This window comes from Oculina patagonica, chromosome 11, assembly GCF_052425735.1.
Source record: "Oculina patagonica isolate OP01 chromosome 11, crgOcupat, whole genome shotgun sequence".
NCBI classification, from domain to species: domain Eukaryota; kingdom Metazoa; phylum Cnidaria; class Anthozoa; order Scleractinia; family Oculinidae; genus Oculina; species Oculina patagonica.
The window spans coordinates 7,450,519-7,463,947 of NC_135768.1; the positions used below are offsets into that span (position 1 = coordinate 7,450,519).

The window sequence follows — 13,429 nt, forward strand, 5'->3', positions numbered from 1 at the left end:
AGTGTTTTGCCACAAATTGACTGAATCGCGAAGACTAAACATGACGAACCTCGCACAGAGTGCAGCGCTTGCCTTATACAATCATGCTCGAAAACAGTTAGGATACACGGTAGGATATGTTTCGTGTAAACACTTCGAAACCATGTCGTTTTCGATGCGGTTTCGAGGTCATGAAACCGTGTTGATTAATAACCGCGTCCGTGTAAACGATGCCTAAATAGCCCCTGCTCCATATATATCTACCAGGAGCCCATTACTGTATCTACAATATGACTTCTGTAAACCGTAAATCGCTCTTCTAGTAAAATATTACAAGTTAAAAAAAAAACTTAAAAAAATACTTCTTTTCCATAAGGAATTCGAGGTCCATAACATAACCTTATTACCATAAGGTAAAAATTTTGCTCCAGGCTTCTATCATTTGTTCAGAATATTTTTCTAGTCGACTCATCTTAATTCTTCTGGACCATCAAGGTCAGTCTTTTTTGTGTCTAGACATTTTTTGATAAAAAAGGTTACATTACAAAGCAACACCAAAATGGCGCCACCAATACTCAGACCATTTGGAATGACATCAAGTACTATTAGCTGAAGAATAAATGAAAAACCTATTCCCGTTGTGCGTACCAATGAAACGACTGATGCTTTTTCCATAGTCAGGGCCTTTGTCGCAGCCAACTGCCCACAGTAACCAAGGGCTCCAGCCACAAGTATGAAAAGTATGTCATGAGTTCCACAGTCTGGGTATTTAAACCCAGAGATCAAAGAACCTGCAAGGCCCATGATTGATCCAACGAGGCCAAAATAAAACACCACTACTCTTGTTGCCCCCGCAGGGTTTTGGCCCAGAGGCCAAAACCCGAGGAGGCATCATTGTAATCCGCGCGAATATAGAGTATATATATAGTATATACCAGGAAAATTAACGATTTGACCAAAGTGAGCGCGCAAATGGTATCGGGAGTTGTGCAATGCCGACAAGGTTGAAAGCCCGCAAGTGGGTATCGGGAGGTGTGATAAAATTGCCTGTACGGTGATTGGTCAATGATGACGCAAGTAAACGATGACTGGGTGATGATGACAACCCAAAGCGTGAGCACGTGCACAGATGACAACAAGTAAACAAACGAAGCTTGTAAGATTGATTGCAGTTGGGCAGAATTTTGAAAAAGATAATTATATTTGAGGTTTTATTCGAGGCCTATTCATTTCACAATGTCTAAAAGCCGAAAGCAATGCAATTGTTGAAAAGACTTCGCGATAATTAACTAAGTAACTCGCAGAGAAGTAAGAAAATCCACATTTTTTACATCTGAGTGGCCGAAGAAGAAATATGTCTAGGAACACGTACGAACATATCAAGCCATATCTTCAAATTTGTCTGCGATTTGCGATCGATAAGCAAGCCTTAGTCCAAAACCGCGATTTACCAAGCGCAAACTACTTGAACGGAGAAAAGCCTTGATCAGTCTATCTCCGGACGAGATTTACAAGAAATTTAAAAAAAGATCTCGAGATAATTGTTTAAGACTCGCCGCAGGCGAAACCGGAAACCAGAAGCGAGCGACTTTTAGAAAGTCAAGCGTTTTCATTGTCAAAGGTGAGAAATTCTTTCGGTATCCTTTCCTTTTAAAAAGTTGATCGTTGTCATGAAGCGTGATTTACGATAAGAAAGCCTTTGTCCAACTGACCGTGATTTACCAGGCACAAACTACTGGAATGGAGAAAACTTCAAAAGTCTTGATCGGTCCACTTCCGGACGAAATTTTAATTTTACAAGATGATATGCGGCATCAAGAAAAGAAATTCAAAAGAGATCTTGAGATGCATTGTGATTATTTAAAACTCGCGGCAGGCGTTTGCTTTGACAGAGGTAAGAAATTCTTTCGACATCCTTTTCTTCCTAAAGATTGATCATTCTCATGTCATTCTTCATGCTGGGGCTCTCAGCCCATATATTTATAAAACAATTGGGCCGGCTCAAATGGTAATTTTAAAACGTTTTGCTGTTTCTAAAGTTTATCCTCGCTGAGATCAAGACTTTACCACAGTGAAGTGAGTTCGATTCGAGCCCGCAAAGCGGCCCATTCAAAGCGACGAAGTCGCGAAAACGAGCCACGCAAGCCGCGATAGGTCGACCGTCCCGGCGTGTTAAATTAATAAAGACTAGCTTGAGTCTAGCTGAGATCCCCCACCACAGCAAAAGATGACAAAATGATGTCAAGATGCTGTTGCGTTCTTGTAATTAAATGATTTACCGTATCATAATTAATAATCATCCAAAATAGAAAATTAATTTACAATCAAATGTCTGAATTGTAGAAAAGGATGAACAGCAAAGAAAAACCGATAAACATCGTCGAAACTTCGGGGGCAACCTAGTGTCAGCTATTTCTAGTACCAACTTGTTGAGACATTTTGCGTGTCAAAATAACGGGAAAAGGCTGTAAAAATTGCTGCGGAGACAGCGACAATGGTGGGCACCCAAGCTTGTTTGGAGCTAGAACTTTTGCCCAGAGAGCCAAACAAGAAGGTAGGCCTTCCAATTAACACCACCCCTCCTAAGCTTAGCACCATAGCTATTACATCAAACTTGCTCACTGGTTCTTTTAGAAACATGCGTCCCAGAATGGCTGTAAACACGGGAGTGGTGTAATATATCACCCTAGCATCCGCTAAAGGCATATGTTTAACAGCATAAACCATTAAGGTCACTGACGCGGTGCCAGTTACCCCGCGAAGCAATAAATATTTGCTCTGCTTCCACGGATAAATAAACTTATCTTTGAAGAATATCATTGCTGGAAGTGAAAATATCAGCTGTAATGTTAGCCGAAAGAATACTACCTCAAGACTCGGGATGCTTTCAGCAAGTTTAACCATCAATGTGCTAACAGAAAAGAACAAAGACGCAATGATGGCTAAGACAATCCCTGAAAAGGCGACCTTATTTCTGGTCGGGGGTTTGATCTTCGTGGCTAGCGCTGTTCTGTTACGATCTCTTGCCGAATCCAGACCATCGTGTAGCTCTATAGCATAATCATTTGCTGTCTTTGCACTGCGTGTGTTAACATGACTCGTCTCTAGCGACCGATCTGTTATTCGATTAGTCGTGTTTTTCTCTGTACTACTTTTCTCTTCATCTTTACGGCAAACTTCCTCCTGTAGAGGGTCTCTGACGTTGTTTTCAAACAAGCGTTCGTCCTGGAGTCCCAGGATCCTCTTTCGAAGTCTGGTTATCAATGGAGAGAAAATGTTCGCTGCCATTTCTTTAGGGTAAGCCTATATTAAGTTCCCAATTTAAAAACTGTTCGTTTATTGTGGGACATGATTTTTCTGTTTGATTTCAATCTTGTTTGTGCTTTTTCTGCTCTGTTCAATTTTTTACATCCGGGCTACTAACGTGGCTGAGGACATCACGCAACGCTTTAGACGGGGGGGTTGAGGATAAAGAATAAATCTTCGTTCGCCGCGTGGCACTTATAATTGTGAAGATTGAGAATAAACGTTATTTAAAGTGCCAATTTAAGTTCTTTCTAAACCAAACGTTTCGGGCTTAGCCCTTCATCAGTGGTAAAGTAATCGTTCATTGTAGCCTGCGAACGCAGACGTATTTTCCGGCTGTCGTTTCTGCATGTAACGGTTGTAGCCCGGATGTCAAAAAGCACGGTCAACACGGCCCAGACGAAATAGCCTTGAAGCATGCAGGCTCTCCCTTTTTTCGTGTAGAGAGCCTGCCAGACGAAATATTGCAAAGCACAAAGGATTTGTTAAAATCATGTCCTAAAATGAACAAACTTACATGGTAGCAAAATTTTCCCTCCATGACTTCATTATGTATAAAAAAATTTATTAAATTGAGGTCCCACGCTGTATTAAATCCGACCACAGGGACCTTAAATCCTAATGTCATTAAATCCTATAAATTATTCTAAGATCTTCTAATGTTCATGTTTCCTGATTTCTTTAAACTGCATTTCTTTAACTTTTTCAAGTCAAGTCAATCTTTATTTATTCACACGGTAAAAAGAATCATCAGTTAAGCTATAAATTTTTTTTTAAAAAAAAAGCATAACACTCTGTTTTACATGATTGCCGTGTGGGAATCCAATATGTCAGAGATTCGATTTATGATTTCTCGTTAAAAGTGCCCAATGGAGCCAACATCCCTCATTTGCTGGGGCAAATTGTTCCATAGAAGGGCCCCACTATAACTCAGTAAAACTTCGTTTTAAATAGTTTGTGTGTGGCTTGGGCAGGTCAAGTTTACCCTCGAGATTTCTTAAATTGTAATCTGCGCGGCGGGTAGTGAATAATTGGTACAAGTACTCTGGGGCAAGTTTGTGTATTGATTTAAACATCATCAATGCTTTATGCGTCTGACAACGTTTAAATAACTTCTCCCACTTGAGTTTTTCCAAAAGGAGGTTCGAGCTCGTATCATAAGGCGATTTGGTAATCACTCTGGCTGCGCGATTTTGGAGTTTTTGCAGGTTATCGCTTAACTGGTTGCTCAAATATCTTTCAAAAGATATTACAAAATTTAGTACAAGCCAAATACCAGCATGCTAAAGAAGTCATGTATAGGTTTAATTAATTTAAAAACTATAAATCTGCAATCTCACAATCATTACTCTAGACATAGTATCAAAGAATTTATACCATGCCTTAGAAAATACAGCCAATCAGAATACAGGAAAGCCGTTGTATATTCGACGGTATTCAACCCAACCTTCCCATCGTGCGCTGCGATCTTATTCTCGATGAAATTAAGTAAGCGTATTTTCTATGACATGGTATAAAATAGTTACACAACACTTTCTCGTGGTATACTATGGAATATCCCACTTGTCACTTGTATTTTCTTCGCATACACACTCGCCTAAAGGCTCGTGTGTATACCGAGAAAATACAAGTGACTCGTGGGATATTCCATAGTATACCACTCGAAAGCGTTGCATAACTAGTATATATATACAATCAAAAATCTTGGGTGTTGTGCCTCTTGGGTGGGGCAGCCCCCATATAAAAAGAACGCTTTGTGGACCTGATTTGAATTCAATTTTGACCTTAACGATGCCCTGAGAAATTTTTGAATCAATTTAGCACCTTAACGTTTGTACCTACTCAAAATTGTAGCTTTAAAGACTAGAGAATGCCAAAAACTAAAAGACAGTGCAGGCCCGTAGCCTTACACGAAATGCTATCAGGGGCGTTACAAAGCCAGCTTTTTTAAGAGCTGTAGACCTGGTCAACTGGCCCGTAAGGGCCGCCGTTTTCGAGGATCCAGCAGGGGGTATGCTTCCATGGGGATTTTTTTTTTTTTTCAGATAAAGACCCTTGAAAAGGCCTTCTTTTTTACTTTTTGGTGATTTTACTTGTATATTGGCAGCACATAAAGTCTAAGATTTCACAACAGAGGATTGCACTTATTTTCACTTATTCCTATATCAACGAGCTTTTCTTTAACGTCACATATCATTGTACATGTTTGCATTGGTCCGGAGTTTTCACTTGCGCGATGAGCCTTGATCTCATCGCGAAAGGGTAGAGATATGTGATCCTTACCTGTAAATATTGCTTTTCATTTTATCTTGAAAAAAGCTCCAGCCTGAACTGAAAAATACGATGCTGAAAAATTTGTATACCCTGGAGTACTAGCCTATATGCTGGCTACGCCATTACCACTGTTACGTATCAGAGTTAGTTGTCTACGGGGTGTAAGTGAGCTCAACAGCCTACTTTCGCGTCAAGGTGCACAGGGGTATCATAATGGATGCATAGAAGAGCAAGGTTAGACAAGCGACTTTCCCCATCGATGCTCGCATTTAGTTGCTACAGCATGCAGATGTTGATGGCTTTAAAAATGAGACTTTTGCATACTAGAATTAAATTTTAAGCGTTTTGCTTAAGCCTACCATTCGAATTCTCATAACTTGCTGAAATTTGTTAAAAGGGCCGCAATATAATTATTTTCAAATCAGTGGAATCAATATGAGATGCATTTGTGTCACGATCTGCCTTTGGTTCTAGTCTGAAAACCGGAAAGAGGGGAATACAGGTGAAAGGTTTACTAGTTTATTATGTCATTTTTGTTGAAAATAAATACAAATAACGTCAGTGAAAATTCTTTTAAGCGGACAATATGCTGTATCTTTTCGCAGACCGGACCTTTTCAGTCAGTAGGGGCGGGGGGAGTTTCCTCCGAATCCCCCCAGCCTACGGGCCTGAGTGTTGACATTCAACACACATTTTAATCCCTAGTAAATTGTTGATGAATACAATAACAATCAACACACGCTTTGTTACCAAAAAAAAGTTAGATTTACATTTCAAACATATACTAATACACAAATTGGCAAACTTACTCAGTACAACTAAGTACAGTACAGGGATGGCAGAGCATTTTTCCAAGTGGGGGGACTGACTAGTGACTTGAAGTTGGGGGGGGGGGGGGCTTAAAAGACTCTTCTCTTAGTAAGTCTTTATTTTTTTCCAAAATTCTGGGGGGAATCTACATTTCAAACATATACTAATACACAAATTGGCAAACTTACTCAGTACAACTAAGTACAGTACAGGGATGGCAGAGCATTTTTCCAAGGTGGGGGGACTGACTAGTGACTTGAAGTGGGGGGGGGAGCTTAAAAGACTCTTCTCTTAGTAAGTCTTTATTTTTTCCAAAATTCTGGGGGGAAGCCCCCAGCCCCCCCCCCCCCCGGCTCTGCCGTCTCTCTAGTGTTCACATTATATGAGGGGGGGAGAGCGGGAAGGCAAACGGTATATGAGGTTGTTAGGCACTTAAAAGCAAGAAAAAAGAAAAAGAAAGTATGTTATAACTATAAACAAAGCAATAAATAAATAAACAAATAAATAAATAATAAAATAAATAAATAATTGAATTAGAGTAAATAAGCAAACAATGGGTGCAAGTTGTAAACTCATAGACGGTAACTTTATCATATTCCTTGTGTCAACAAAGAAATCTGAACTTCAAAAAGAGTATTGTGGTCTTGTCCAAATAACATCAACATAAATATCAATAAATTTTCAAGCTAAAATGAAAAATTATACCATTATATAGGATCTGCACTTCTATTATTTGCTCAAAAGATTTTTCTAGTCAACTGAACTTTATTCTTCTGGAGTCTGGACAATCAAGAGCCTCACTATGGGTATTTCTGAAGAAAAAAAACAAAGATGCAAAGATTACCGCTGCAAAAATAAAAATCTCAAGATTGAAGCAAAGATCTGAAATTGGCGGAAATTGCAGTGATCAAATTGATCAACCAGATATAAAACTGTCAAATAAGTCATAAACACTACAGAAAATACCTGTAACTTCTGAATTTTGGCATTTGACCACATTTCACTGCGATTTCGACAACAGTGGTTTACAGTTACTGCTGCGAAACCACATGAAGCCATTACAGGGCTCAAACGTTTAAACCGTTTCAATCCATTAAACGAAGATCTGCTTAAAAGAACGAAGATTGCATAAAGTCAACTTTTTCTTAGACGGACACCGTCAGGACCGGCTACAACTGTCTGTCTCTGAGAGGTGTCTGTCTGATTGGGAGTCGAGTTACACAATACAGTAAAATGACTGAAGAATGGCAGCGACAGGACCAATGCCCGTTGTTCATTTTACAGAGGTGCGGAGAGTTGACTGTAGTTCCATAAATTATCCATACCTCCACCACGGAAGAGATTTTTCCTAAGACCCCCTACCCCTCTGGAAATTCCAATTAAGCTTCATGCATTTCCTTAAAGTGTTTGTCTTTTGAGACCCCTCCAACCGCCAAAAAACTTCCAATCCCTTCGGTGGGGGAAGTATGGACATTTTCTGGAACCCCACAGCTGCAAAAAATTGCAAAGAAAACAAAGACCATGGGTACCCATAGAGAGGCTCAATTATTGGTCAGTCTTTTTTGTGTCTAGCCATTTCTTGATGAAAAAGGTAACATTACAAAGCAACACCAGAATGGCACCACCAATACTCAGTCCATTTGGAATGACATCTAGTACTATTAGCTGAAGAATAAATGAAAAAGCAATTCCTATTGTGTGTACCAATGAAACCACTAAGGCTTTTTCCATAGTCAGGGCCTTTGTAACAATCAACTGCCCACAATAACTAAGAGCCCCTGACGCAAGAATGTAAAGTGTGTCATGGGTTCCATAAGCTGGGTATTTAAATCCAGAAATCCAAGGACCTGCAAAGCTGATGATAGATCCAACGAGGGCAAAATAAAACACCACTACTCTTGTACCAACTTCTTGGGACATTTTGCGCGTCAGGATGACAGAAATAGCTGTAAAAATTGCTGCATTGACAGCAACAAGGGTAGGCACCCAGGCTTGTTTGGAGCTGGAAGTCTTGTCCAGAGAGCCAAACAAGAAGGTAGGCCTTCCAATTAACACCACCCCTCCTATGCTGAGCACCATAGCAATAACATCGAACTTGCTCACTGATTCTTTGAGGAAAATACGTCCAAGAATTGCTGTAAACACAGGAGAGGTATAAAATATCACTTTAGCATCCGCTAACGGCATATGTTTAACAGCATAAATAACAAAAAACATAGCCATGGTGCCGGTTACCCCGCGAAGCAATAAATATTTACTCTGCTTCCAAGGATAAATAAACTCATCTTTGAAGGAAACCATTGCTGCAAGTGAAAATGCCAGCTGTATTGTTAACCGGAAAAATGTCACCTCCAGACTTGGGATGCTTTCAGCTAGTTTAACCATCAGTGCGCTTACAGAAAAGAACAAGGACGCAATGATAGTTAAGACGATTCCTAAAAAGGCGATTCCATTTCTTGTCGGGATTTTGATCTTCGTGGCTAGCGCTGTTTTGTTTTGATCTCTCGCCGACTTCAAACTATCGTGGAGCTCTATAACATAATCATTTGCTGTATTTCCACTGCGTGTGTAGTAACTGCGTGTTTTAACATGCCTCGTCTCTGGCACTCTTGTATTTCTGTGCAATACTTTTGTCTTGAACTTCACTGAAATCTTCCCCTTGCAAAGGGAATCTTACGTCGTTTTCGAACAGGCGTTCCTCCTGGGACTTCTCTTTGCCACGTACCAAGGTATGTAAATTGCACATTTCAGATCATGTGGTGTTTTCCGGAGAATTGTTCCTTTGTCTATATGGAAATTATTAAATTATTCATTCCTTTCCACTTGAATTTGTTTGAATTTGAAAGAGATAATTCTCAAGGGTAATAAACATCACATGGTCTGAAATGGGACAACAAACAAACGAAGCTAAAGAGGTCTATTCCGAAGTCTGGTTATCAATACAATAGAGAAAAGATTTACATCCGGGCCTTGGCGTCACGCAACGCTTGTGACCTGTTGCGTTATTTTCCATTCCTTCCAAACCGGGGGATTGGGGAGAATGTGTTGCGTGACGTCCTCTATTAACCCGGATGTTAAAAAGCACAGTCGATGCAACAGGCGAAAATTATTGCAACGCGCGAAGAATTTGTTGTTGAAATCATGTCTTATAATGGACAAACTGTTTTTAACTAGGGAAGTTATTATACCTTATAGACATGGCAGCGAAAATTTTCTCTCCGTTGATAGCCAGACTTCGGAGGAGGTTCCAGGGCGAACGCCTGAGGGAAAACGACGTAATCTTCCTTCTACGAGAGAACGATTTCAGTGAAGTTCAACAGAATGGTCTCTCAGAGAAAAACACGACTGATCCAACGACAGAGGTGAACCATGTTAACGCAGGTAGTACAAGTACCGCAAATGATTATGCTATAGAGCTACAGGACGGTGTGGATTTAGCGAGAGATCGAAACAGAACAGCGCTAGCCACGAACGTCAAAGCCCCGACAAGAAATAGGGTCGCCTTTTTAGGAATCATCTTAGCTATAATTGCGTCTTTGATCCTTTCATTTGGCGCATTGATGATTAAACTTGCTAAAAGCATCCCGAGTCTTGAGGTAGTATTCTTCCGACTAACATTACAGCTCATATTTTCACTTCCAGCAATGATATTCTTCAAAGATAAGTTTATTTATCCTTGGAAGCAGACAAAATATTTATTGCTTCGCGGGGCTACCGGCACCACGGCTATGACTTTAATGGTTTATGCTGTTAAACATATGCCCTTGGCGGACGCTAGGGTGATATTTTACACCTCTCCCGTGTTTACAGCCATTTTTGGACGCATTTTTCTGAAAGAATCAGTGAGCAAGTTTGATGTAATAGCTATGTTTCTAAGCATAGGAGGGGTGGTGTTAATTGGAAGGCCTACCTTCTTGTTTGGCTCCCTGGGCAAGGCTTCAAGCGACAACCAGGTTTTGGTACCAACCCTTCTCGCTGTCACCTCTGCAATCTTTATGGCTTTGTCTATCATCCTCATACGCAAAATGTCCCAAGAAGTTGGTACAAGAGTAGTGGTGTTTTATTTTCCCCTTGTTGGATCAATCATCAGCCTCGCAGGTTCTTTGATTTCTGGATTTAAATACCCTGACTGTGGAACACATGACGCTGTTTACATGCTTGCAGTTGGCGCTCTTGGTTATACAGGGCAAATGATTTCAACAAAGGCCTTGACTATGGAAAAAGCATCAGTCATTTCATTGGTTCGCACGATAGGCGTTGCTTTTTCATTTATTCTTCAGCTAATATTTCTAGATGTCATTCCAAATGGTCTGAGTATTGGTGGCGCCATTCTTGTCTTGCTGTGTAATGTTACTGTTTTTATCAAGAAATTTCTAGACACAAAAAACAGGAACCTAGAACAGTAAAGACATTCAAGAAAAATCCCAGGAGCATTCCCATCACCTCAATATGGTGTCTGCCCCACCTTAGGGTACACACCCAAGAGTTATAATTTGGAGATTGCAAATCTACAATTTTAAAGCAGTTTTCAATCGATGTAAAACATCTTTAAAGAATCATGCATCCTGGTACATGGATTTTGTTTGCCCCCGCTTGATGATCAACTTTTTTCAAACATATTTAAAAAGTTCAACAAAACGTAAAATTCTGCCCACACAACATCTATTAAAATATGGGCTTATACAACTTTATAAGGGTTTTTGGGTGGGCTTATAAATGGGAGGGCTTATATTTGGGGGTGGGGGGGGGGGGCTTATCGCCGAATAAAAAAAATGTTTCCAAATGAGGTTCAGTTACAGCAGCAATAATATAATATATAGCTGAACCCTGCTAACTAATTTGAACTCGGTTATTTCAAATTCCCTTGAATTTGCCCTTCAGTCATTTACTATCGGCTTTTTCAAACTCCCGCTATTTCGAACTATTTTTTGTTTCCCCTGACGGTTCAAAATAACGGGGTTCAACTGTATATTGAAAAAAACACCACTATGGACCGAATGTAGTTTTAGTGGTCTATTTTCCAGTGAAACACTTGTATTTAAATAATAATTAAAAAAGTAATACATATTTTTGTTTTGAAGCAAAAAAAATTTAAATATTCTTGTTATCAAGAATTAAACTGTTAGGATCATGGCATGTTTTGCTGATGGAGTATGGTATTTTATAAAGCACAATTAAACTAGTGTATTCAGTAGAAATATAATAATATTTTTGTAGAATAATTTTATAAAATTAATTAAATTTTTAGGTCATTAAATTAATCATTGTAAAAGAAATATAAGTAAATGTCAGGACATTTTTACTTATAAAATGTTTTACTAAGGAGTGTACTTTTAAAACTAGACTGAGTATCTTTGCTGAAAATAAAAAATTCTATCTGTTCTTTTTGTAATAATATTTAGTCTCATCAGGGTGTGCTCAGTCTACAGTGAGCGGCAACGGTGTTGAGACATTCGGCACTTTTTGAGTACTGTGGACAAATTTTACCCTTCACCCCTTCAATATAACCCCCTCCCCCAAAAACAATGAAAAGGGGGAGGGGGAGTGGTTCACAGGCTGTAACGGATTTGAAGTGGAAAAATGGGAATGTTTAATTTAGTATACATTCCAACTAACTGTCTCAAGGATTTTTGTCGCTCATTGTAGTACCCACTGCTCATTGTAGTACCAACTGCTCATTGTAGTACCAACTGCTCATTGTAGTACCCACTGCTCATTGTAGTACCCACTGAGGCAATCTCTCCTTAAGTCATCAGATGTCAAAGTTATGATTTATATTTAGGAAAGTTTTGTTTTACAAAGGCTCCAATTAATAAACCCTATTTAAAGTTAGAAGATTAAAACTTGACACCTTATTCAAGAACAAAACAATAACTAAGGATTGTGTGAAGAGGTCTTTATATTAACAGCAAAATATTGTGTTGTCACGCTTTCTAGTTCTCTGAGAGGGTATAAGAAGTAATTTACCTTTTTTGTGCCGTTTATTATTCTTCTTTTGGTTATATATGTCAGTTGCCCTTTAGACATCATTGATATTGGTGTTAAAATTCTTTTGTATTTTAAACACGAGATCCCTGTTAAGGGCAGCTTGAAAAGGAAGTTTGGGAATGTTTGTAACGTCAAGAAAACTCAACATCCGCACTCAGTCATGAAATTGGATGCCATGTTTTCTCATAAAAAAAAAAAAAACAAAGGGCTGAATTTTCAAAAAAAAAAAACATTTTAAGAATGGAAAATCATGTTTTGGTCTTAAATAAACCAAAAAATTTCAAAGAATACCCTATTCCTCATATCTTATCTGGATACGGGTTACACGGAAATTATCTGCATTCTGTTCCTGGCTGGTTGGCGTGCAACAATACGGTATTTAAATTTGTGGACAAATGTTGGCAGTCTGTCTGGTGAGTACTAAAGCACAGGCACTTATATGAGGGTGTCAATGGGGTTAACTGCTTAGCGTATAAAGGACTGTTTTCGCTATCGTAAGCGTATAAATTACAAAATATTAACTGACAAGCGTATAAATGCATGTGATTTTTAAGCGTATATGGAGCAAAGCCGACCAATAAAAGTTAGAAATTGATAAAAAGAAATGAAGATTTTTTGAGAATAACAAGATTATTGTGAAATAAAAAAGAAAGAAATGTTTCTTGTCAAGCTTGTAACCCCTTTGGGCGGTACGGTTGAATTCCTAACACACCTTGGGGACCTATTTCGTAACTTTGGAATTTATTTGTGAGGCAAGACAGGTATGGATTCTACCCTTGTGGATGCGCAAACCTGTCTACAGGGTGTTACAAGGTTCCTTAAAAGATGTGTCTCAGATGTACAATTGCAGATTGGCTCAGAAAACATCACCAATGGAGCAGAGGGCACAGTAGCCAGCAAGACCATGAAATCTTGTGAGCTTATGTTAAACAGCATTAGCCGTCTTCTAAAACTATCAGAATTCATGAGTCCAGATGCTGCAAACGCGATCAACCTACAGTCTCTGTTGACTTTGGTGGTAGAGAACCTTCACGCAACTACGAAGATGAAACACCCAGCACCAAGTTTGCTA

The 13,429-nt window shown here is 39.2% G+C and overlaps 2 protein-coding genes across 2 annotated transcripts in view; one reads left to right on the forward strand and one right to left on the reverse strand.

Moving 5' to 3' along the window:
* Nucleotides 1-269: 269 nt before the first annotated feature.
* LOC144629604 (uncharacterized) lies at nt 270-8,895 on the reverse strand. Its single transcript, XM_078487843.1, has 3 exons — nt 7,918-8,895; nt 2,594-3,282; nt 270-820 (listed from the first exon to the last, which is right to left on the reverse strand). Exons 1-3 carry the CDS (start codon nt 8,752-8,754, stop codon nt 448-450), a joined length of 1,899 nt encoding a protein of 632 aa, XP_078343969.1. The 5' UTR covers nt 8,755-8,895; the 3' UTR covers nt 270-447.
* Nucleotides 8,896-9,128: 233 nt separating this feature from the next.
* The window catches only part of LOC144629550 (solute carrier family 35 member G1-like), a 57,528-nt gene continuing 53,227 nt past the window's right edge, over nt 9,129-13,429 (forward strand). Inside the window, exon 1 of the mRNA XM_078487787.1 lies at nt 9,129-10,893. Coding sequence (XP_078343913.1) covers nt 9,567-10,775 — 1,209 coding nt within the window. The 5' untranslated portion in view covers nt 9,129-9,566 and the 3' untranslated portion in view covers nt 10,776-10,893. The remainder of the gene's footprint in view (nt 10,894-13,429) is intronic.